This window comes from Falco rusticolus, chromosome 7 (assembly GCF_015220075.1).
Source record: "Falco rusticolus isolate bFalRus1 chromosome 7, bFalRus1.pri, whole genome shotgun sequence".
Taxonomy (NCBI): domain Eukaryota; kingdom Metazoa; phylum Chordata; class Aves; order Falconiformes; family Falconidae; genus Falco; species Falco rusticolus.
In genome coordinates, this window is record NC_051193.1 from 35284359 (window position 1) to 35309993 (window position 25635).

General features: G+C 56.4%; 1 protein-coding gene across 2 annotated transcripts; it reads right to left on the minus strand.

Annotated features, from left to right (window-relative positions):
- Positions 1–4668: 4668 nt before the first annotated feature.
- Positions 4669–25082, minus strand: FRMD6 (FERM domain containing 6). Of its 2 annotated transcripts, none has more exons than XM_037395734.1 (14): positions 24984–25082; positions 15698–15873; positions 14831–14921; positions 14482–14561; positions 13693–13769; positions 12804–12990; positions 11455–11610; positions 10579–10644; positions 10402–10470; positions 10046–10220; positions 8830–9165; positions 8588–8713; positions 7783–7874; positions 4669–7662 (listed from the first exon to the last, which is right to left on the minus strand). In XM_037395734.1, the coding sequence occupies exons 2-14, from the start codon at positions 15794–15796 to the stop codon at positions 7378–7380; spliced, it is 1839 nt and encodes a 612-aa protein (XP_037251631.1). In that variant the 5' UTR covers positions 15797–15873; positions 24984–25082; the 3' UTR covers positions 4669–7377. The 2 variants fall into 2 exon arrangements, with proteins under 2 accessions (XP_037251631.1, XP_037251630.1); XM_037395733.1 differs by having other exon boundaries at positions 14419–14561.
- Between the last annotated feature and the right edge of the window lie 553 nt (positions 25083–25635).

Genomic DNA, 25635 nt, shown 5'->3' on the forward strand with positions numbered 1-25635 from the left:
CCTCCTCTTCCTCCTCCTTTTCCTCCTTCTCCTCCTTCTCCTCCTCCTGCTCTCCTCTCCGATTCCCCGGGTTTTGCAGCTCGCTTTTCTCCAGACCTCACTGTCTCCTGCCCCTGCCCCTCACCCTGCCTCAGGCCCACTCCCTGTGTCTACCCTCCCCGTGTCCCTGTCTTGGTCTCTATCCCCGACCCCTTCCACGGCCCCTTGTCCCTGTCCCCACCACTTACCCCCCCGACCCTGCACCCCACACATGCTACACACCAGTCCCACAAGCCTCACCCCCGCACTGTACCTCCATCCTGCACCCCACGCCCCTTGCATCCACCACACCCCCTACACCCCACCCACCCACCGCTGCATCCACAGCCCCCCTGCTCCCATCCCTGCCCTTTTTCACACACCCACACCCACTTCACAGCTCCAAACACCCCATGACTGGCTCCTCTCTTCTGTCCCCCAAGCCCCCCAAACCCTCCAGTACTCACACCTCTGCTCTGACTGACCCAGCCCCCAGCCCCCTGGCACCCCTAGCCCCCTCCTGGCCCCCTCGAGCCCTTCCAAGCTCACAAGCTCCCATCTGAACCCCTCTGCCTGTCCCACCAGAGCCCTGCTCGGCACAACACCCAGCACTCAGAATTTTGTATTTTCTTTTTAATCAATGTGAGCCCGTATGCCTAGTTTTTAGGATTTCAGATGGAAGATTTCGGAGGCACAAGTGAGCTGGTGAGCACTGGTTGGGCTTTTATAGGGTGACCTTTTCCTTTCACCCCATCTGCACCCCAAAACATCCACAGCCAGCCCGGCTGTGTGCTCATGGCTGTACCTTGTTAAAATAAATGTATTTCGAATTAAGAAATTTCAGGTGCTGAAGCTGCTAACTGGCAGGTCTCTGGAAGGCTCAACAGCCCCACAGTACGTGTATACATCGACCCCGGGCTGGGCTGGGGCAGGGGGCAGAGCAGGGTTGGGGTGCAGCTCAGGCCCCCAGAACAGGGCACTGTAAGCCGTGCCAGTGCCCACAGCAGCAGCAGCACAATGAGATGCAGCTCCCCGCAATTGGTAGGCATGGGCATCCCACAAAGGGTGGCAGCGGGAGCCCCCTGGGGCTGGCAGCAGTGGGCATGGGGGGCTGCGTGTCCCCCCTCCGCTGCCCAAGCTCTGCAGGGTTCCTGGCAGAGAGATGCTGGCTGCCATAAACCGGGTTTCCCCTCCTGTTTCCACAGCAACACTCGATGACTGATTTCCTTCACTGCCCTATAAGCGGGGCACAGGAGCTCAGCCCTAACATGCCACCCTGACACCCGCAGAGCCCACCCGCAGCTGCCCCCGGGGCCTTGGCACCCCCCTGGGCAGCACCCACATGTGGCTGGGGGTGGCAGGGTCCCCCCACCCTATAGACATTGAGCCACTGACCCCAAATGCAGCGCAGGGTATGTGTGATGCTGCTTTAAATAGAAGTGTTGCAGCCAAAGATAATTTCAGGGTGCAGAAAGTCCCCAGCTGAAAGAGACACCAACACATGGGGTATTTTTGCAATTATCACCAATTAGTTGGTGGTGCCTGACTGGGTGATGTCATACCAAAGGGTATGTCCAGCGATGTTTTGGAAGGGCTGATAAAAAGAGGATGCTCTGCGAGGCACCCACCTGGGGACAGCTGTTGCTACTTCAAGGCAGGAGAAAGCACCGCCTGCTTTGATCTGGAGGCAAAATTAAAAAAAACCCATAAATAAGGATACTGCTACATTTCCCTTTTTTAAAGTACATTTCGCAGTTGGCTCCATAAAATTGGCATTTGCATGTGGTCGCCCTACAAAATCCCAAGTCTTCAACCTCTTGGGCTGCCATGGAAAGGTGACAGGAGATGCAAAAATCTGGAAGTGAAGCAACTGGAGATGAAATGGCCTGAGAGCAGCCTTTTTGTGAGAGCTTAAATTCATGAAACGGTAATGCAGAGCAGCAGAAAGGCTACCGGCACTGGGGAGCATCTCAGGGAAAAGGCCAGTACGGGTGCAAGGCTGCCTGGGGACATGCCGGGATGGGAACTGGAGGACCTTTCCCCCTGGGGACCTGTCCCGCAGTGAGATGAAGGAGCAACGGAGGCCAAGCCATCATATGTCTTCAAATGGAGGGGAATTAATTTAAAAACATAGCTGGAGGTACTAGGCTTTGCTAAACACAGCCTACGGGGAGGGGAGAGCCTCCTCCCTCTCCCCCCCTCGGTGGCAGGGCTGGCTTGCTCTGCGAGAGCCTGCAAAAAAACCCATTCAACATCTGGTTTTAGGAAAATGTAGGGGTTTTATAGGCCAAGGATGAAATCTGGAGGCTATTCTTAGTACAGACAATGCAGTCCCCCTCCCAGAAGTTGCTCGCTCCCTTGTGCTCCTCCCTCCTGCGTGAGGCAATTAGCTGCCCCAAAAATGCCCAACATTAGCAGCAATCAGCAATTAGGCACCAAGACTCATGGCCATCCGAAGGTCAGCGCCTGCCTTGCTGAGGGCAAGGACTATTTTTAAAGGACAAAGGGAAATCGCTGGTAACATGCAATTATTTTCGGAGCCTGTAGAAAAGGCACAGGATGACCTGGCACCGCTCCACCGCAGGTGCCGAGGGTGCCAGGAGTGGGGGACGGTGAGGGTATCCCACGCCAGAGGGGCACAGCCCCACGTCTCCATCCCCGCCCCTCTCCCAAGGTGTTTGGAGGAGGGATGGATGGCAAAGGCAGGCAGGCTCCAGTGCAGGGTGCAGGGATGCCCCAGGCTCCTGGGGCGTGGCGGTAGCCCTGTTGGTCCCAGCATTAGCGTGGCACATGGTCACCTCCAGGCCTGCAGGATGGTGGCATGTGCTGGGAGAAACCACTCAGCAAACTTTACTGATGCTGCTTCCCTGTGGGAGAACAGGCTCTTCATCTACCTTCACATCTCCATCTCCTGCAGGAAATCAGGATTTTGCTGGTAATAATGGTGAACTCACCACATCAGACCGAGCAGACAGCCCTTATCTTCCTTCTCTACCACTTGTATTGGGTGTGAGAGGATAAACAGGCTGAGGATCGAGAGCTGCTTGGGTAGCTGGGAAGGGGGACATGGAAAGACTGTGGTTATTAGTACCTCCTTTCCTTGGCTGAAGGAAGTAGGTGCCAGGATCAGCAAGCCTGGCAAAATCAAGAAGAAAAGAACTGGCTAATAATGTTCTGAGGAGTTTAATCAATGCTGGTGGCATGGGAGATGGAAGGGTGGCCCTGGGTTTTGGAGAGAGGATGGCTGCAGCACAAAGCCTCTATCAGATACTGGTTCACCCAAAAACATCAACTCGGGAAAGAGAAAATGAGTCTCCCCTGCCCACATGCCTGCAGAGAGCGGGGCCTCAGGAAGTCCCCAGCAGGCACCGTGAGAGGAGGTGGCAGTTCTGCCAGCATCCCTGCACTCGGCCCGAGGCTCAGGATCACACCTTCCACTAACACAGCAGAGCATCTTCTCCCAGCTACTCATCCCACCCCCTCTAAGCAGAGCATGGTCCAAGCAGAGGAGGGAGAAAGGGGGACTAAAGGGATGGAGCATGGCAGGCGGAGGATGGTCTTGCTCATCACACTGGTGACTGCTGCCTGAGGTGGGGATCTGAGCAATGGCTGCCAGCTTCCTCCAGCCCCAGGATGGCAGCGAATGCTGCTGCTCAGCCCTGCTGGCTGGGCTGAGGGGCAGTGGGGCTGGGGATAGGCTTATGCCCCCCCTAGCCCGCGGGGTCCCTGCACCCCAGGGCTCTGCTGTCACCGCCACCCACCCAGGCTAAGGGGTGATGCCCCTGCTGAGCTTCTCTGCTCTGGAAACAGGGGAGTATTTTTGAGGGGAATCATTAGGAAAAAAGCAAATCACATATTGCTCAGCACCCTGGCCGGGACCAGCATGGGGACACAGTGAGCCGTGGGCTACTGGCCCATGGGGACACTGGAACCTGCTGACCCCCCAGTACTTCCCACTGGGACTGCTGGGGCCACCCAGCCCCACGATGGCAGCCACCAAGGAGGGGCTCAGCCCTTGATCCCAGAGCAGAGCCCTGCTCCAGCTCTTACAGGTTGGGGACCCCCTGAGCAGCCCACACGGGGGGCTCACTGGGATGTGTGGCAAGAGCCATCGACGTAGCACAGCTGCAAGGAGAGCAGGCATTCCCATCTGCAACCCCTCCTATGGACACCCCTGTGCCCTCACTGCTATCAGGAGCTCCTGCAGGTCCCCCCACACCTCCTCCCAACATGGGAGTGAGTGCTGGAAGTGGATGCTATTTTTATAGAAATCATCAAAAAAACAGGAGTGAAAGGATCAGCCCATCCATCCCTCTGCCCACGGCTGGAGTTGCCTTAACTGGTTCTCTGCAGCAGGGCGATGATGGAGTGGAGAGCACAATAAATGTTATGTGTTCGTGAAATTCCTAAGTGTTTCATCCTTCACTTAAGCCTGTGAGCATTCTCACAGAATCATTTAGTTTGGAAAAGACCTTTGACATCCAGTCCAACCATTAACCCAGCGTTGCCAAGCCCACAAGTAACTCATTCTCTAGGCACCGCATCTACACGTCTTTCAAACACCCCCAGGGATGGTGATTCCACGACCTCCCTGGGCAGCCTCTTCCAACGCTTGACCACCCTTAAGTTTTAAACTGCCAAGAGTCAAAGTAATGCAAACAACTGTCACTTTATTGTCATTTCCAGCTGTACCGCAAAAGGCACACAACAAACTTCATTGGTACAAAATAATTTTGCTGCGGGGTTTTAGTAGAGTTTTCCTTGTGTTTTTTCTTTTGCAGCACAGTCACTGGCTCTCCCATCGCCCCGACGGGAAGATCCTTTCACAGAAAGGACTATTTCATTCGTGCAGACAGATAGCTCATTATTGCAGGGGGAGAGGCAGGAAGGGCAGGCGAGCACGGCCACCCTTGTCCCCCACAGGACCTGTGCAGCCACCCTGGCCACCTATGCAATTAAAGGGCACCTCTGTGTCCCCCTGCTCCCTGGCACGCCCCCGCTGGCTCGCAGGGCACTGCTCCTGCTTGCCCAGGGGTGAGCTCCATTGCAGCCCCCGACATCACTCCAACCCTGGCTAGGACACTTCGGTCCGGGTTCAGCTGCAGGATAACAGGGTGGGGGAAGAAACAGAGAGGCCCTGGTCTAGCTGCCCCCCACCCTGCAATGCTTTCTGACCAGCGTCAAGCATTTCTTTACACAATTTACCCTTTTTTCTCCCTCCAGCTATGTGTTTTGGCAGAGCAGTGGCTGAGGGTCCCATGGAGGGCACCTGGGGCTGTCTGGCAGAGGGGCTGCCAGCAAGACGCCTCAGCTGGGTGCTGTAGCCCTGCTGCCTCATAGGGGCTGGCAGAGGAGAAAAAAAAAGAGGCTGGGGATGATTTTAGGGGATTTTCCTGCCTGTACCAGCCTACGCAGTTCCAGCAGGGCAGACACATGTTGCTGGTGCACACCAATCCTGCTGCACACTGCAAACGCAGCCATGGATGGGATGCCGCTGCTAGCAAACCCTAGCACCCCAGCCTGGGACACAGTGCTCACAAGAGAGGCTTTTGGGGGGTTTGCTGAGGTTCCCCCCAAAACCAGAGCAGGGCACATAGCTCTGAGCCCCCAGGCAGCATCCCTCTGGCTGCCTGGACAGCTCTAGGGGAGACAAAGAGAGCCTTTAGAGGCCACCGTCCTCCAGCTTGCCCTGCCAGCATTTGGCTGTCTATATTATTTTCCCATAATATCCCTCATGCCAGGCGAGACCAAGCTCTGGGGTGGGGACACACTGTGCCAGTGCCACAGTCACACTGTGCAGAGCTGTGGCAGCACCCAAAGCTCTCCCCTACCAGCTCCCGCATCAGTAATGCTGAGGTTTTTTACACTGTGCCAATAGCTACGCTCCACTTCTTTTGGTACCAGCTCCCCTTTCTTGGCCCCCTTCCCCAACATTTCTTATAAAAATAAGATTGTGCTTGTTTATAAAATAATATTAATTTTTTTTAAGAAAAGTTTCCAGTTAAAAAAAAGGTGGTATATCAAAATATGGCAAAACTTTGGCTGTCAATCACTAAACTCTAATTAAAAATATCGACTAAAAAGGCATTGTGCTGTGAATATTAGCTGCTGTAATGCTTTACCCTCCGGTACCGATGGGAAATATTACACCTGGACAGGCTGGCTTCCCTAGGACACACTCAGAAGCTGCCCTTGGGTTTTTCTAGCACATCACCATCATCCTTTAGCAGAACTATTCAAACTGTAAGTGACCTAAAGACGCATGAAAAGCCTTGGTAAAATACAACGGAGACTGCGCCGGGAAGAGCCACACTTACAACATGGTTGCATACATATTCTTCTCGAGAGGAAAGTCTATTCTCTCACCTTAGTGCTTAGAAAAAAATATGAGTGTTTATACAGTTCATTAAAGGAGAGGCAGATCCTTTGTATAAAAGGTATTTTAGAGCAGAAGTAAAATGCAAATGGGTCTATAAGATCCAGACATATATAAACATACATACCTCAATATATTTATATATGTAATCTCTATATATTCAAAGTCTGGGATGCGTTATTGCAATATCCTTACAGGTGACTTATTCTTTTCCATCCTCCTTTGCTTGCTGTTTTCTTGGGTTGGGTGGTTTTTTTTTTTGGTTTTGGGTTTTTTTCCTCAAAAAAAAAAAGAAAAAAAAGAGAAAAAACAAGCTGCAAACGGCTCTGAGACCTCCCAGCTGCCAGCTGCCTCACCAGGACTGCTCTGGTCTGACCTCCATCATGTGTTTTTGGAAGAACTGGGTTGATGCTCTGCCCCAGCAGCCGCTGGTCATGCCTTCCTCCACGGTACATCACCAGTGCCCAGAGATCCTCGGCTGGTTATTGCTTAATTCTCCCTCCCCATACTGGCCTTTAGGGTATTTACATTTCTTTGGCTTGACTTGAACACAACATTCTGGCACTTTCTCTCCATCATCGGCTGCTACCAAGCCACTGCTGGAGCTGCTGGCAGCACTGAAGATGGGGGCAAGGAGGAGAAGAGGCCACCTCACCATGAGGTGATGAGAAAACATGGGTTGGCTTCTGCTAGCTCAAACAAGTAGTGCTTCTCCCAGTCGAAATAAAACAACTTGTGTTCGGCACAAACTCATCCAGAGGAGAAAGAATGCTGGGGGACCACCGGTGGGACTCCGCCATGCCCGGGGGTCTCCATCCCACCCGCCGTCAGAGCGACCCTGTGAGTGCCATGGTTTCCACGGCCCCGGTTTGCAGGGAGCGGTGCAGGGCCGGGGAAAGGCAGCGCTGACAGCCCCCAGTGCAGGGCAGGGAGCCCCAGCCTCCCCCCGAGGGCGGGCAGCCAGTCCTGCCCCCCCGCGGTGCTCAGACGACAAACTCGGGGACTTCGTCATGGGTGAGATCCAACGAGAAGTATTTACTGGTTCTTTTGACGGGGAAGGTCTCTTGGATGTTGATGCACTGCTGGGCCAAGCAGCCATTGCAGTAGAGCCCTTCCTCCTCCAGCCCATGGGCGCAGCCGAAGGTGTAGCTCTGGGCCGTGTCCTGGCAGAGGTTGGCCAGCTGTAAGAAGTCCTTCTGGTAGAGCCGAATGTCATCCAGGCTAAGGCTGTGCCGGTCCGTTGATGTCTTCGGTTTCCTGCATGTCGTCTAGGACAAAGCAGAGAGGAGGCTCAGGACCTGCCGGGGAGCCAAGGGGGTCTGGGAAACCCAAAATGCCAGTGCCAGCAGAGCTCCGGGTTTCCCCAAAGCCCCCCCAACACCACGTACCTGGGGTAAGGAGTCGGTGCTCTGCCCCCGCAGCTTCACCACTGTCTCCGAGGAGCTGGAGGTGGAGGAGCTGATCTCTTTCACGATAAGCCCTGCGCCAGAGAGGGAGGAAGAGGAGAGTGTGAAGGTTCTTTCAAGGCTTCTCAGCTCTCCATGCCTGCTGCCCCTGGGGGCTTGCCCTTGCTTTTGGGCAAAGGCACCCTCAGCGCAATGGGGTGGCATCACCCACCCCAATGGCTCCACTTGCAACCAGAGTTACCTACAAAGCATCCCAAATTTGCAACAAAACAGCATCCAAAGCCATCACCAGGGAGCCTGGCACCCAGAGACCTCCCAGTAGCTCCCAGCACAGAGCTGGAAATGCAGACGACTCTTTGGGTGCAGGCACGGCTCTGGAGAAGCCTGGCTCGTACATGCGATAACAGCACCCATGCTCATGGGAACAAGCGAGGCGTTGTGAAGAAACTGAAAGTGGGCCACAGCAACTGAGAACATTGCTGAAATTATGTCCATTGCCCCCGGGCCCTGGTATCTCCAAATAAGCCAGCATGCCTGGGCGTACACCTCTGTGCCACGGGGCGGCTACATGGAGCATCAGTCCTGCTCAGAGTAAAACCTGCACCTTTCCCGGGCAACCCCTTCTCTTTATAGTTTCACCAAATTTATCCCATTTCTCCTTTGACCCATGGGGCAAACGGCTTTTCCCAGCATCCCAAACAGACGCCTTGGGCTAATTTCGTTCTGCCGAACACCAAAGGTGTGACTTGAATTGGAGACTTGGAAAGAAAAGTGGCTGCCACCTTACCGGAGTGCCCGTTGAACTTGCGTGACAGCAGCATGTCCTCCGTGATGTAGACGCACATGTCAGGGCTCACCTCCATCTCACCAGCCTGCTCCAGCTCCCGGGGGTCATCCACCAGCATCTCGATTTCTGCAGGCGAGGAGGAGGTGGGACAAGTCACTGATGTGCACCTTCAGAGCACCCTCCAACCCCAATTCACCTGGTGAGACCCAAGCTGGAAAGCCCATGCTCAACTGGTGTCTCACCATCATCCTGGGAGTCCTCCTCCAGTCGGTCCTTCCCACCGCTCTCCACCCCGGAGGTGTGGGAGCTGCCATGGCTAGTCATGGAGCTGCACGTCTTCAGCTTGCGGTGGGCACCGGCCCCTGAGAAGCCGTCCTCAGGGCCCATTTCCCTGGGTTTGGGGTCGGTCTCGATGCCCGAGGTGTGGGAGCTGCTGTGGCTGGCGGTGGAGTGCCGGGAGAGGCGCTTGTGCCGGATGCTGCCGGCACTGCTGCCGCTGGCCCGCGACCGCTTCTCCAGCTGCTCCATGTCCAGATCAAGGGTGTCACTGATGTACGACTCGCGGTACTGCTTCTTCTCTGCAAGGCCAGCGGCACACCGTTGGCACACAGCAGCCTGCACCCCAACCCCTCCAGGTGCCCTGGCCCCCCTGGGATGGGGCATGGCCCCTCCCCCAGCACCTAGGGGCACTGTCACCAAAGCCCAGTCACGGTGGCACACCAGGAGCCAGCCCTGTCCCGGTGGCATATGGGGATGGTGGAGTAGGGGGCCTCAAACTTGCTGTGCTCTGTGCTGTGCTGTCCCTCCAAAGGAGAAAGAGGAGGAGAGGAAGAAGAGAAGGAGGAAGAGGAGGAGGAGAAAGAAAAGGAGGAGGAGGGACAATGAGCAGGAAGAAGTTGAGGAGGACAAGGAGGAGGAAGAAGAGGAAGAAGATGAGGTAGAAGAGGAGAGAGAAAAGGAGGAGGACGAGGAGGAAGAATAAGAGGAGGTCAAGGAGGAGGATGAGGAGGAAGAGTAAGAGGAGGTCAAGGAGGAGGATGAGGAGGGGCAGGAAGAAGATAAGGAAGAGAAAAGGAAGATGAGGAAGGGAAAGAGGAGAAAGAGGAAGACCTTACACTTGCACAAGGGCTTTTCGAGCTTGGAGATGGGGTGTGGGGCACTGGGAAGTGCTGCACTGAGGCACTGGGAGGAACTGGGCCACCAGGGACCACAGCAAGGCTTGTGCTGGATTAAGCAGCTGCGGGGAGGGGTGTCTGTGGGCACTCAGCCCAGCCAGGAGAGGTCTGCCCATCAGGCAAGTCCAGGGTGTGCCGACGCACGGTCAAGGGGGATGTAGGGACAGCCACCCCCAACATGCCCCCAGCCATGGGGCTGGCACAAGGACCAGGCGCTTGTATGGGCAGAAAAGCTGGATGGGAGCCCGGCACTGGTGGGATTTACGCCCTGGGGGGCACCTACCCTCGTTCTCCTCCAGCTTGCGGACCTGGCGCAGGACGGGCTGCAGGTTCATGTAGAGCCGGTGGCTGCTGCTGAGCAGCTGCAGGAGGTGGCGGGAGCGCAGCGGGCAGCCCGTGTAGTAGATGAGCTTTCTGGCTGAGGGCAGCCCATCCGGCAGGATCTCAAACTTCTTGCCCTGCGTGGGAGAGGGGGGACAGCAGCCCCAGAGAGAAAAATACCCTAATTGTTTCCCAGTCCTGCCACTGCCCACCTATTAACCACCCCACCTGAGGTCTGTGCAACAACACCCCATGCCCACGGCAGAGCCCAGGAGCGACACGGGCAGGGATGCTCTGCCTGGCGATGGCGGCACTCACCACGAACACCAGTTTCCCCACATTTGTCCAGGGGAAGTCATAGAGCAGCTGCTTTTCTTCATCCAAGTTCTGCAAAAAGAGGAGAGGTGGACATGGCTGAGGATGCCAGCAGGGGCTGCCCATGCCGGCCTGGCAGCGGGCACGGAGCCGAGCCATCGCCCTTGCTCAGCCACCTACCTGGAAGATCTGGATGCCCCGCGTCGTCAGCCCCAGTGTCAGGGAGGCTTCTATCTCCCTTTTGTCCTAAGGGAGGAAAAATCAGATGCTTTTAAACACACAATTTGCAACATGAAGTGGATAAATCTGCCCTCCCAGCCCAGGTATCCTCCTGTAGTCACCTCATCTCCCACGCAGCAGCAACGGCCACATGCGGTAGGTGCTGTGTTAATCACAGAATCATTTAGGTTGGAGAAGACCCTTAAGATCACTGAGTCCAACCATTTAATTAATGATGCACACACACTGCCCAGTCACATCCTCTAACATCCTCTGAGTCTCATCCCCCAGGCGCCTGCCACCCACCTCTCCACCCAGAAACACCCTGGCTTAAGGGTCTGGAAAAGCAGTTTAACCTCAGAAAAATTGGAAGAACCTTCGGAAACAGAGCTGGGGCACTTCTATGCCTGAGAACAACCTGTTGCTACACTGGCACTCTGTGCTCTCCCAAAGGCTTCTCCTCTTTAACTTAAGGATGCTACAAAGTGGTCTGTGAAGCACCACCTCCCAGTGAACAAAGTGCTTTGTGCCCAGGAGAAAAACCCAGCAGATATTTCTTAGGATGCCAAAAAAATAAGATCCCAGAAACCTCACAGCTGCCTCCCCACACCCTGGCCAACCTCTTGCCTCTCCTTCACTTGTAGAAAATAGCAGAAGTATAAAAAGTTGCCTCTGGGAGCAAAGCACTGCCCTCGAGACTGCTCTGCTCCAGCCAGCGAGTGCCAATTCAACCACAGCTCTTCCCAAAATACCTTAGAAATCACTTGGCCGTTGTTCCTTTCAATAAAAAGCATCCCTGAATCCAAAGCCTAGCCTGGGCTTGTGGCCAGGGCTCACCTTGTACAACCTGTAGTAGTGCACCGCCACGTCGTCCAGCCGGACAGCCTCCTTGATGTACTTAAGATGGGCTTCGGAGGCCGTCAGGGCAAACTGATCTTTGTGCATGTTCGGGACGTGCTTCAGGATGTAGTCCTTGCCCCTTTTTGCAACCACCTGTTTGGAGGAGAGGAGAAGCTTGTCTGGGGGAACTGCTCCATGCTTGCTTGGGGCCAGACACCAGCCCCGGTGATTTCAAGGGAAAAGGGAAATGGGAGCAATATGCTCCGTTATAGAGAGCTACAAGCAAAAATGAATTAGATACGGCAGCCAACAACTTCTCATCAGCAGGATTTCCCACTGGGAAGCACATGTTTGCTCTGCGTGCCCGTCTCGGGGAGCTCGTGCCACTGGTGACACCCATGCCGGGGCAGGCAGAACCACGCACGGGGTCCCTGCGTGGCTGGGGACACCAACGCTGGGCTAGCGCTCCACAGTGACATGTGTGAAAAAAGCAAGAAACTGGCAGATTTTGGGGCAAAACCCAGAAAACACATAAAGTGAGCAATGGTGCCCAGCATTTTTATTAATCTTCCCCTTGCCAGCATCTGCTGGCAGTCCCGGCTGTGGGGAGCCACTGGGGAGGTTCGCCTGTTTGGGGTCCAAGGGCACATCACATGTGGCCATGCAGCCCCTCATTGCTCCCCACTAACTAGTATTTACCCGTCTGGTAATAATTGGGCTTGTTTTTGGGCACCCTGCTGAGTCTGGGGACGTGCCCTCGCCATGAGGAGGGGTGGCCCTGCTGCAAGGGGTCCCAGCCAGGAGCTGTCTATGCTGCTGCCATGCCATACGGGATTGTTCCCCACCCCATTCCTGCGCAAAATCATTAGGATGGTATTGCCCCGGCTCTGCTGCCAGTCCGAGGTGACCTGGGGCTGCATGTCACCCTGTGCCCTGCCGCAGTTTCCCTCCAGGATTATGCCAGGAGCTGCCTACACCCATGGCTGCTGCCAGTAGAGAGGACACCAATTCCCAGAGGCCTGAGGGGGTGCACTTGATGATGGTGGGATGAAACCCTGATGGCACGTGGCATGCAGGGAAGCCCCCATGAGCATCCCTGCAGCACACAGGGAAATCCCCACCAGCGATATGAGCTGCTCCAGCCACCACACCGCCTCCAACCCTCCCTGCCTGCAGCTATTTGCAGCCCTCCAGTTGTCAGAGGTTATTAATAACTGGGACTAAGCCAGAGATAGGGAGGCAGCAGGAACACCATCCACCCGGGAAGCCTCCGAGCAGCCCAGCATCAGCAGCCTCATGGGGGTTCACATGAGCTCAGAGTGGGGATCCCGTCACAGTGCGCTTACCCAGGCAGGGAAATAGGCTTCAGGCTCAAAGTACTTCCCATAGTGCTTGTTGCGCTTGAAGTCGCCCAGGTCAGCTTGGAGAGCAAAGGCGGTGAGGAGAAAATAGGCTTCCTCGCGCAGCACGCACTGCGAGTGCAGCACTTGCTTCCGCAGGTGCCAGTAGTAGTAGTAGCGTGCGGTCCGGTCGCTGTGAGGGAGCAGAGAAGAGAGGGGAGGAAAGGGCAGTCACCCACCCGTGACCCAGACCAGGGGGTGGGAGACAATCTCACACCTTCCTCCCAGCGGGAAGCTCTTAGAGAGGGAGCAGGGCTGGCTGCTCAGGCATTTGCTCCCTTTTTCCCCCTTCATTAAAGCCGGGGCTCCCACTAGGCGCTGCAAAACCACAGCCGCTTTGCTGAGCTGAAATTTCCAGCCGGTGCCTCCCGCAGGTGGAACAACCCGCCCTGAGAGCATCCCTATGGGGCTGCAGACGTCACCGTCTCCCCACACACCCCACACCCTGAAAATCTTTTTGTCCCTGAAACAGGACCTGAAGCTCCCACCCGGCCACAGGCACATACGTGAATTTATATCAGGCTGTTCCCTGGGTTAAGCTCTGATAAGCCCCTAAATACGATATCCTCAGCCCCCTAAAAGGCTTTGTCATCGCTGGCGGGGAGCAGTGTCCCCTCCTGCCCCTGCACAGCAGGTGGCAGGGAGCAGGCAGCACCCAGCCACAAACAGCCCCAGCTTTTGGGACGCAGGCAGCATCCCGCGGCATCCCGAGGCTGTGCAGCTGCAGTAAGCAGCCCCCCAGCCAGGGGCACCCCAGGGTGCTCCCCTGCCAGCCACCTGCCCCAGCCGAGCCCGGGGGGTGCCCCCATGGTGGGGATGGGTGGGTGCGCCCTACCTGATCAGCCTGCCGTTTTCCACATAGTACTGCACTCGGAAGTGGATGATCATCGGGGGGCCAAACTGGTCGATCCCCTGGAACGGAGGAGATTTTCAGGGCTTCTGCAGAGACCCCAGCAGCGTACCCCAGCCCCTCACCTCGGCTCGCCCAGGGGCAGGTCTGTCACCACCACCCCTTGCCCCACCATGGCATTTTTTTCTGAATTAAGAGTTTGACACTCATTTTTTCCCCTCAATATGCTGAAACATGAAGGGGATTTAGATGTAAAGAAGCAAGTGGTTGGGCTCAAGACCATCAGGGGGCCAGCAGCCCCCCACCACTGCTGCTGTCGCTCTCCCACCTCATCACCCACTAGTCCCCATCTCAGCACCAGCACAGGAGCCATCACACCAACCCTCTTGGTACATTGCATTGAAAGAATTAAAAGGTGCTTTGGAGGGAAAAAAACCCAAATCTTGATTTTTAGAAACTGGAAGAAGGGACACCTCAAAAATTCTCCTGAAAAACAAGGAAATAAGGGAGGAAAAACCCCACAGCTCCAGGGTGGGGAGTGTGGAGGATGCATCCCCAGCTGGGGCACCTGGTGGCACATGGGGTGACAGCCGTCAAGCATCATCCAGGTTTCATTCACTTTGCACACCCGCCCCACCGCTCCGCGCAGGCTAACAGCCAAGTGCCCCACCCCGCCGCCCCTCAGCTGCGTTCCCATGTCCTGGAAGTGACCTGCGACGGGGACAGAGGTGGCCTTACTGCCGTCAGCTCTCCATGCAAGACCTCACCGCTGACCTTGCTGGCCTCCTTCTTCCACTCCTTGGGGCAGTACTTGTAGAGTTTCTGGGCCAGGTCCATGTACACGTGCTCATTGTCTGGATGGGACAAAGGTGGCATCAGCATCCCCCTGCATGCCCCCTGCATCCTGCCAAGCCCTGCCTTGGCCCCCACAACCCATCAGTGGGTAGTGCATGGGGGCCCATAACCTTGTCACCTAATGAGAGGCCACCAAAGGGCTGGGTAAATCTATACCCCCCTTTGGGCAAACACACATCCCTGGTGGCACTGCACCTTGCTGAGCCATGATGGCATCAGGCTGGACCAGCCACAGGCACTGAACCCACAGTGTAAGCCCCTGACTTACTCTGGATGACGCTGAGCCCGAAGAGGTGACAGTCCTTCAGCCTCAGGAGGTCACACACCTGCACCAGTAACTCATGGCACAAAATTTTCACCTGCAAAAAAACCCCCCACACATGGCACCTGCTCCATCTGTTCCCAGCTGAGCTGGGCAGGTGGCACCAAACCCCCCACACAGGGTCCCCAGGCAGGACCAGGGGTGTGACAGGCTGGGCTGTGAGGCTCATTTTTCCATGGGGCCAACACAGAAGTCCCCAAAAGCAGGGTCCCCCCTGGGGTGCAGGACCAGAGCTCCCCTAGGGATGGGATACACAGGGGCCACGGGGCAGCTCCAGAACAGTGCGGTGGTAGAGACCTCACCGCAAACCAGCCTGGCACCAGGGAGATGGCTTTGGGGACAGAGAACAGAATATTGGCTGGTGGTGAATTAAAAAACATAAAAAGCAAGGGAATTTCCACATTCAATACTACATCCGAATCAGAGCCAGACCCCCTCCTGTTTATTTGCTGGGGTACATGAGGCTGAATTGCCACCACCCACAATGGATGCGTGGAGTGAGGACTAAAGGAGGAGGGACTGCCCGCAACTCGTGGTGCTGCCCTGTGGGATGGCATGCAGCAGGTCACCTGCCGAAAACCACAGCACTGCCAGCAGCACATCGAGTCACGAAGAAGCAAGACGGAGTAAAACACTGCCGCAGCCTTCAGGGGGAATAACTTGTGTGCATTTCTCTGGCAGGGGGAGAGCAGGCAGGCTCAAAATTAAAACCAGAAGCAAAACCAGAGCTTGCAAATGCAGCTGGTGGCAAGCCCCTGGCATGATGAAAACATTGGTGCTCAGGGGGTTTCCCTGGCCCCTGCGCTGCCTTACATTGATGATGATGTTGAGGGAGTCGTCATTGGGGAGGAAGATGCAAACGCTGCGGCGGTCCTGCATGACTCTGTTGTTGTGGAAGGTCAGTTTGTTCATCGTGGTCCGGGCTCGGGGCGGGCGGCAGGCACCTCACCAGTGGGCCAGGGCGGCCTCGGTCCCCGTGGGCGCCATCCCTGTGGGTTAGAAGGGTGCTGAGCCCTCCACACAGCACCCCCAGCTTCCCACACCCCAATGCAGGCATCCTTCCCACCCATCGCCACGTCCCCTCAGAAGCCGGGTGTCCCCCAAACCCCCCAAAGCGCACCCCACCACAGCCACTGCACATCCCAACCCCGGCGCCGTGGTTAGGGCAGTGCAGGATCGCAGCTGAGCCCAAAAAACCTGACCCAGCAGTTTTATTCTCCCAGCTTGGGTTCGTAAAAACCTCAGGAAAGGCTTTCCTGGCATAATTAAAAAAAAAAAAAAAAAGTCTATCTGCTGGGAACAAACCCGGCTGTGCTGGGGAGGAGCGGTGTGGCAGTGTGGGAGGTTTTGCTGTCAGCAACAGAAAGGCAAGGGGCTGGTGCGGGGTCCTATGGCATTACCCCCATGTCCCTTCCAGCATCGTTCCCCCCAGCTCCAGCTCTTTATGGGGGTTAAATAAAACAACCCACACACTAGCAGTGATTTGGAGATGGGAATTATCATCTCTTGCCATTTCCCAGTGTTTGCCTAAATCCATACCAGGGCCGAGCAGGTGAATCCATTCTAGCATTAACCCCAGGCAATTCTTATTCTCACAGGCAAATATTCCTTAAGCATTTTTTAGCCCTTGACCATCCCCAGGGGCACAAACGCACACATGACACCATAAAAAAGGATCCTTAAACTATTTCACCCTTTTTCTAACCCATAGATTTATGTTGGCACCGAGGACAGTGTAGCGTCTCCCTCTTCACCAAATATTTGCTTTGGTCTACATAAAAATGCCTTTGGCTTCCAAAACAGTTTAACTTGCATATTTGTACAGCAGGGAAAAAAGTGCCCCGAGGTAACTTTTTGTTAGGTAGTTACTGAGGTTTTGCAGAAGTTGGGAAATCCAGAGGTGATGCTTTCTGGCCTCACCACTCTGGGTTTGCACCACCAAGACCTTGCACAGCTGTGCATCATGCCTGCGCGTTGCACCTGTGTATCACAGACATGCAACACGGCCATGCGCTGCGTCCTTCCACTGTGGTGATGCATTGCGGCCAGCATTGCAGCTGTGCATTGCATCAGTGCATCATGGCCAGGTATTGCATCTGTGCGTTGCATCCTTGCATCATGGCTGTGCCTTGCGGCCATGCATTGTGGCAGTGCCTCATGGCCATGCATTGCATCCATGCATCACAGACGTGCATCATAACCATGCATTGGATCCCTGCATCATAGCCATGCATTGCATCCCTGCATGTGCATCATGGCCATGCACTGCAGCTGTGCATCATGGCCAGGTGTTGCATCTGTGCATTGTGCCCATGCATTGCCACCATGCATTGCAGCTGTACATTGCATCTGAGCATCATGGCCAGGTATTGCATCCGTGCATCATGGCTGTGCATTGTGGCAGTGCCTCATGGCCATGCATTGCATCCATGTATCACAGATGTGCATCATAGGCATGCATTGCATCCCTGCATTGTGGTGGTGTATCATGGACAGGTATTGCACCTGTGCATCACAACCACATATCGCAGCTGTGCATTGCATCTGTTAATCATGGCCAGGTATTGCATCCATGCATCATGGCTGTGTGCCTTGCACCCATGCATTCTGGCACTGCATCTTGGCTATGCATTGCATCTATGTATCATAGACGTGCATTGTGGCCATGCATCGCATGTGTGTATCATAGACATGCAACATGGCCATGCTTTGCATCTATGCGTTGTGATGGTGCACTGTGGCTATGCATTGCAGCTTTGCATTGCAACTGTGCATTGTGCCCACGCATTGCGGCCATGCATTGCATTTGTTCATTGTGGCCGTGCACTGCATTTGCGCATTGCATCCATGCATCACGGCTGTGCATAGCAGCCATGCCCAGACATGATTGATCCCCACTGGGAGCAAACAGCGCAGTGGATGGGTCGGTTTCAAGGTTCATTACAAATCACAGCGGTGAACAAAATGGGGCTGAAGGTATTTGGCAAACATCCTCACCCCGGCCAGGTGCCCGGCAGCTCTGGTGCACCGACACAGGGCTGGGCGTGAAGCGACTTGCGTGGGCCCTGACAGGGAGGGTGCTGCATCCCCAGCAAAGCACCCATGCCCTGGAGCACCATCCAGCACACTCTGCACCCCGCTCCCACCCAGAAGTCTCCTGCAGCCCCAACGCGTGCATGACAGCATCTTCCCAGCGCAGCCCTGTGGGCTACAGCTGGCTCAGAACTACAGCCACAGGCACAACCCACCTTGGATTTCTTGGTAAACCCGTCACCCGGAGGTTATTCTGTGCTGTCAGCACCACAGCATTGGCCCTGCACACCCAGGGCCCTGCAGCACCCCTGCTGCAGCAGCGAGCATCGGGAACGGGTCCCTCCTCCACCACAGCCTCTGCACCAAGCCCTGCTTGCAGCAGGGTCCCCGAGGAAAACCCCTTCTTAAGAGCACTTGAAAATGAAACCAAGTCTTCAGGGCACTGGCAAAGACCCCAATGTCACAGCTTATCACCTCGCTGTCTTCAAAAACCAGGCAGAGGCCAGGCATCAGGCCCCACCGTGCAGCTTGTGTGTCCCCCAGGAGAGCTTCCCTGTGGTACCATGCTGCTCTTGGCATCCTGGGGCTGTTCATCCCCATGCCGGTCTGTATATTTACTCCTCTTTCTGCAGCGTGAATCAGTCCCTGAGCATCGGGGATTAAAGCACATGAGCTGGCGTCAGCAGAGCATGGGCATGGTGTGGCTCGGTGGGGACTGCACCACCGGAGCCAAAGAAAACATCTCCCCCAGCAGCAGCTCTGCAGGACCCTACCTCTGAGAGCAAGGAAAACACCAGAGGAAAAAACCCCACAACCTCATATATTTTGGTATTTGTATAGAAAATGCTCCAGTTCTGGCTGCTGAATGATATAACACCCCATCAGATGACACACAGAGCACTAGAGGGGTGGCCAGCAGCTTTGCACGACCCTCCTGAGCTCCAGGAGCTGCCCCTGGGGCTCTACCAGATCTCTGTGAGCTGTCGCAGATTTAGCAAGTGGGCACAAAAAGCCCTTTCCAGGGCGATGTGCCTCCAGCAGCCTCAGCCAGACGCCGGCAAATTCTTTCCGAGCATCTGCTGCTCATTCCTACAATGTCAGCTTTGATTCCCTGGGACCCCGCGCTGCTGCCCTCACCGAGTCGCTTCTGCTCTGGTGCAAGCGCTGACAATGAGGCAGGAACATGCCCAGCTCTGAGCTGGAAAGAGCCTGGATTGCAGGGAGAGCCCCCCAGGAATACCATGCCAGGGGGGTGACGCAGGTCGCCCCAGAGCCCGAGTGGGAACCTCCACCCTGGGAGTTTTGCAAGGGGTTTTCTATAGGGAGAGCAAAGACAGCTGGAAAAAACACTGGGAATGAGGACTTGGGCACGGATCAGCCCCCACAGCACCAGGAGATCCAGGTCTTCCAGCCACATTTTCCCTGCCATAGGGAAAAGAGCATTAAACCTCCATAGGAAGGCACTGCAAGTGCCTTGTGTGCCTTGTAACTCCCGGGCTATGTGCAGAAAATTCCTTGATCCGCCGTGTTTTTCACAGCCAGGCTGCTGGAATACCATCTTCCTCCCTCATACCAACGCCACGGGATAAACCCCATTGCAAAGCTTTGCTGGAAAGAAAACATCACGCAATAAACCTGCCGGCCGGCGCAGCTTGGAAAAGCAGCTCGGGCTGTCGCTGCTGACTCGGCGGGGGATTTACTCAGCACGAGGTCTTGCAAACACGGCCCGCTTCAGGCCGAGGTGCCGGAGCAGCGTGCCAGGCTCTCATAGGAAATATAAATTTGGATGCAATTCCAGTGTCAGGGATTTAACATCGCTTGAACTTGCCGGCTGAGATGGGTTTTGCTTCCAAAGAAGCAAGCGTGCAGCTTCTGTGCATGAGAAGTGAGGCTGGTTTGCATGTGCACCATTTCTTCCCCCACACACACGTTATTTCATTACATTTAAAAGATGTGTCTCAGCCTCAATGCCCACGGTCTTGGCTCCAGCTCATAGCCCCGTGGTACCCACCAGACCATCCCAGTGCTGACCACTCCACCCAGCCCCAGTCTGCAGCCCCTAGACAGACCCAGCCCATTTCTCCATCACCCAGATTCATCTCCTCCTTGCCAAAATATCCATTTGTTTTTTTTTTAAATTCTGTCGTATCAGATATTTAACCCATCACCAGGCTTTAGTTCTAGCGCTGCTGAGCCACAACAGGGGCGAGAGAAGGGATTCAGCACAGGACCCACATGTAGGCACAGGCTGTCCTGCAGCGAGAGGCTACCCAAAGTGCAGAGCGAGGTGGGAAGATGAATTCACGGGGCAGGAATTTCTTGTTTTTAAGAGTTTAGAGTCGGTTTTACCCCACATCACAGGGCGCAGGTATGCGCGAGCTGTTATTACAAGTTTTAAGGCCAACACTTAATGCAGCTTCTACTAACCCAAAAGCTAGATTAATTCCTGCTTGTGGTTGCCCCATAATTAAAATCGTCTCCAATTCTTCATGAACTCAACAGTTTCCTCCTAATGAAGAGAGGCAGATGAAAGAGACCTTCACTGGGAAAAAGGACTCGGTTATAAATATTACATTACTTCATCCGCCACAAAAGCTATTTGGATGCTGGAAACAGCCTGGGCAGCCGGGGGCCAGCCCCACCAGCCCCAGCAGATACCCCTGAGTGCTGGAGGCATCCAAAAAGCCTCTGCAAGGAAGGTTCCCCCAGGAGCTCGCCTGTCCCCACCTCTGCAACACTCCTCCTCCTCCTCCTCCTGCTCCTCCTCCTCCTCCTCCTCCCCTGTCCCCCCTTTGGCTACTGCAATGGGACAACAGCAAGGGGCAGAGCGGATGCTGGGGACATCCAGGGACAGTCGCAAAGGGCTGAGCCAAGGGCATCGTCCCAAAGACAGGATAATGGCTCCTCTGTCTCCTCCTATGTGCATTCCAGCTGCAATCGCAGCCAGTGCTGGGGATGAGCCCCATGGGACATCACATCAGGGCACGGACAAACACAGGCCGAACCACAGCAACTCGGGAAACCGCTCCCCCTGCCCGTTCTTCGGCACACACGGAGCCCAATCTGGTGTGGAAGTGCTGATTTACCACCCGCCTGCAATCCACAGCTGAGCCAGCCCAGGCCTCTTCATTCCCTTACTTTGGCGCACTAAAATATAAATAAAGCAGCCTGGCCTCTGCTGAGGATGCACACAGAAACGGATTTCGCCTGGCACAGGCTCCAGCAAGGGAGGGACGGCGCCTGCTCTTCCTCTTCCCTCTTCTGCTATTGAACCGGCCCCTTCCACTTTATTTCCTTCCGGAAAACTTTGCCTTGAGCCTTTGGGATTAGAGAAATATCTGCAAAGAGCATCCAGTTACATCAAGACTGGGTTGGGGTAGGTCTTGCTCAGGACACCCCAGCTTCCCCCATCCAGCTCTGAATCCTGTCCCCCACAATGTTCTTGGGGGCTTTATGAACCATCTCCCAGTGTCATCAGCAACAAGCCCAAACCTCCCAGAGCTCAGATGCTGCTTCCCGGACCACCAACATCACTGTGAAGGATGCATGTGGACATGAAGCATTGCCTTTGCTCCCCGCTCCGCAGGCAGGCTGCAGCCCACACTAGCAGCAGCATCCCTAAACCCCTTTGGATTTGGCTCCGGGCCTTTGCTGCAGGATCCCTGGACCACAAAACAGCTGCAAGGGCCAGTGGCACCATCCTGCATCCCCACATGCCACAGAGAGCACAGCCCCAGGTTTCCAAACCATGGACCTCCCTATTTAATAACCTTGCCAGGATGCTCCAGCCCTGGGCAAACCCTTCCTTCCCGGGAGAAAGCACTTTTGGGAAGCCCCATCCCTGGCACCCCGCTACAGGGCACACTCCCATACAGGGGATCAGTGCCCCAACCCCTCCCCGCTCTGGGGAACATTTAGTGCTTTGTGCACATGGGGAAAGTAAAAAAATAAAGGGTGCGAAGCACTCTGCAAACAGCCAAGAGCCCGAAAACCAGCTCCATTTTATGCCAAAACGCACATAACAGCACCGGGACTATCCAGAGCCCGCTCTGCCCCCACCGCAGTCCACGGCAGCCTCGTTTCCACCTCCTAATCTGGCAAAACGAAACCAAACCAAGTTACATTTTTTAATCCTGGAGCGGGCAGAGGGGGATCTGTCTTCCCCCCCAGCAGTGCTGCTCTCTGTCTGGGATTGCTCCTCCGCCAGAGCTTCCATAAACTTCTGCCCCAGCAGCAATGGGGAAAAGCTTTTTTTTTTCCCCTCCCTGCTTTGAAAAATATCCTAAGCACACTTTTCAGACAAGGGGAGAAAAAGAAAAAAAAGCATAAAACTCAATTAAGAAGCAGGCAGATATTTTAACCACCGCCATCATTTGTGTACTCCATCTGGAGTCCAAAGGCTGCTTTTTTTTTTTTTTTTTTTTTTTTAGCAGGAGGGAGCTGACATCATCTTAATTTGAAATTCACATTTATTTTTACATCTGGTCTGAATTAATCTTTTTCAGCGTACTGACTTTCATGTAATGGAATAATTGCTTACAGACTCTGGGTTTAAAGAGCCTGAATAAACTCAGTTTAAAAAAAGAAACCCCTTTACAAAATGATAGTGAAAAGCCAGTACCTATAACCAAACCCCAATACGCCTTCGGGACTGGGAATTTTAAACAAAACAACATCGCTTTCAAGCAAGAGAGCTTGAATTAATCCCTGCTCTACCCAAGAATCGGAGAGGGCAAACGAGCCCCGTGGAAAAACACCACCACAAACCAGCCCGGGAATTAGGCAGAGCAGCAAAGCTCCGCATGCTCAGCTCCATCAACGCCACGCCGAAGCATCACCGGGAAAAGCAGAGTTGGGCTCAGAGGGAAAAACATCCTCCTGACCAGAAACACATTGGCTGTGAGCAGAAAAAAACTGATTCAGGACTGCAAGGCGACAGCTAAGGTGGCAGGGGGCCAGGGGGTACAGTGGGACTGGGCACCACCTTCCTCCATGTACCAGTTAAAGGACATGGGAACACGGAGCACGGTCCTGAGAAAGCTCAGCTCCGACCTGGGAAACCTCGGCCCCGATTTCCTCCCTGCCACGAGGGCACGATGTCAGTTAAAGCCCTGTTTAAGAGCTGCGTGGGTTTGTCCTCACCAATTCCAGAACCTGGCGGGGACTCGCATCCCTGGTGGGAAACCCGGAGAAGACCATTAGTGGCACTGCCAGGCTGCAGCCCGCGCCCCGAGCCACCGACCCCCCCGGCTGAGCCGTGGGTGGGGGCACCCGTACGTGAGTGGGGTCCATGGGCAATGGGGTCCCACGGCTGACTGTGACCCAGGAACAGGAGGATCTATGGATGAGAGGACCCACGGGTGAGGGGACCGACAGATGATGGGATCCATGGGCAAGGGGACCCATGGGTGAATGCAACCCACAGAAAAGAGGGCTTGCAGACAAAGAGGTCCCACGGATGAGGGGACCCACAGGTGAGGGTGGCCCATGGGCAAAAGGACCCACTGGTGAGTGTGGCCCACAGGCAAGAGGTCCCATGGGTGAGTGTGACCTCAGGGTGAATGTCACCCATGGGCAAGTGTTATCCACAGGTGAGGGGACCCATGCGCAAGGCAACCCACAGCTGAGTGTGACCCATGGGTGAGGGGAGCTGTGGGCAAGTGACCCACAGATAAGGGAATGCGTGGGTGAGTGTGACCCAGGGGTGAGGGGACCCATGGGCAAGGGGATCGCAGGCTAGTGTGACCCAGGGGTGAGGAACCCCATTGGCAAGGGGACCCGTGGGTGAGTGTGACCCATGAACAAGGGGTCCCATGGGCAAGGGGACTCACAGGCAAGTGTGACGCTGGGGTGAGGGGATCTGTGGGTGAGCATGACCCAGGGGTGAAGGGGTTTGTGAGCGAGTGTGATGCACAAACACAGGATCCCACAGGCAAGGGGATCTGTGGGTGAGCGAGACCCACGGGCAAGGGGGTCTGCGGGCATGTGTGACCCAGGGACAAGGGGATGCGTGAGTGTGACCCATGGGTGAGGGGTCCCATAGCTGAGGGGACCCATGGGCAAGGGGGCTCACAGGCAAATGTGACCCAGAGGCAAGGGATCCCATGGGCAAGGGGACCTGTGGGTGAATGTGACCCATGCACAAGAGGGCCCACAGGTGAGGGGACCCTCAGGCAAATGTGATCCTGAGGTGAGTGGTCCCATAGACGAGGGGATTTGTCGGTGAGTGTGACCCAAAAGTGAGGGGACCTGTGGGTGAATGTGACCCAGGGGCAAGGAGTCCCACAGGCAACAGGGTTTGTGGGTGAGCGTGACCAACAAACAAGGGCTCCCACAGGTGAGGGGACCCGTGGGCGAGTGTGACCCATGCGCAAGGGAGCCCAAAGGCGAGGGAACCCTCAGGCAAGTGCGACCCTCAGGCGAGAGGTCCTGCAGACGAGGGCATTAGTGGGTGAGTGCGACCCACGCGCAAGGAGACCTGTGGGCGAGTGTGACTCATGCACAAGGGGTCCCACGGGCAAGGGGACCGGTGGGTGAGTGCCACCCGGGGCGAGGGGTCCGGCAGGCTCGAGGGCCCGCGGGTGAGCGTGACCCCTGGGCGAGGGGTGCGGCAGGCGAGGGGATCTGGGGGCGAGCGTGACCCACCAGCGAGGGGACCCGCGGGCGAGGGCGCCGGGGGCGCACCCAGCCGGCGGGGCCGTGCCGGGGCCGGGGCCGGGGCCGGGGCCGTGGCGGGCGGGTCCGGCGGAGCAGCCCCGGCCGCTGTTCGCCTTCACCTCCCCGCGGGCGGGCGGAGGAAATGACTCGCATTCCTGCAGCCGGAGCCTCTCGCACTTCTCCGGCACCAACTCATCCCCCAAGCGCAACAAGCAGGCGCGCCGGCCCCACGCCACCCCACGCCGGGCCCACCCGCGGCAGCCCCCGGGGGGGGGGGGCACGCCGGGCCGAGAGCGCGGCGGCTCCCCCGAGCCGAGCCGAGCCGAGCCGGGCTAAACCGGGCCGGGCAAAGCCGGGCCGGGCAAAGCCGGGCCGGGAGCGCGGTGCGCGGCGCCGGGCACGCACCTACCTGCGGCTCCGGGGACCGCGCTGCCTGCCGAGCCGTGCCGAGCCGAGCCGAGCCGAGCCGCGCCGAGCCAAGCCGAGCCGAGCCTAGCGGAGCCGTGCCCAGCCCAGCCCAGCCCAGCCCGCCGCCCCCGCCCCTTTCCGGGCCGCACCGCCCCGAGCGGCACCGGCACCGCCTCCCGCCTGAGCGCGGGCTCCGGGACAGCGTGGGGGCACCGGGCAGCCCCGGCCAGGGGACCCGGGCAGCCCCGGGGGCGACGGCCGAGCACCTGTCCCCCGACCCCGGCCAGCATTTGCCCCGGAGGGGCCGCGGGTGGTCGGGCAGCCCCCGGTCCCGGGGGTTCCGCGTTCCCCGCGGTGAACACGAACCTGTTCTGGAAGGGGCGCGGGCACCCTCCCTGGGGGACGTGCGCATTTCCCGGGAGGGGGCCCAAAGCCTCCCCAGAGAATACAGCCACCCAGACTCACCCAGGGAGAGGAGCTGAGCTCCCTCCTGCGGGTCCCTCGCATCTCCCCACATGGCCCCTGTGGGGACCTGAGCATCCCTGGGGAGGGCAGCCCGAGCACCTGCAGCACCCAGCCCAGTATCCCCAGCCCTGGCTGTGCCACTGGTATATTAAGCCAGTACTTAAGAGCTGGGTTGAGGCAGGAGCAGA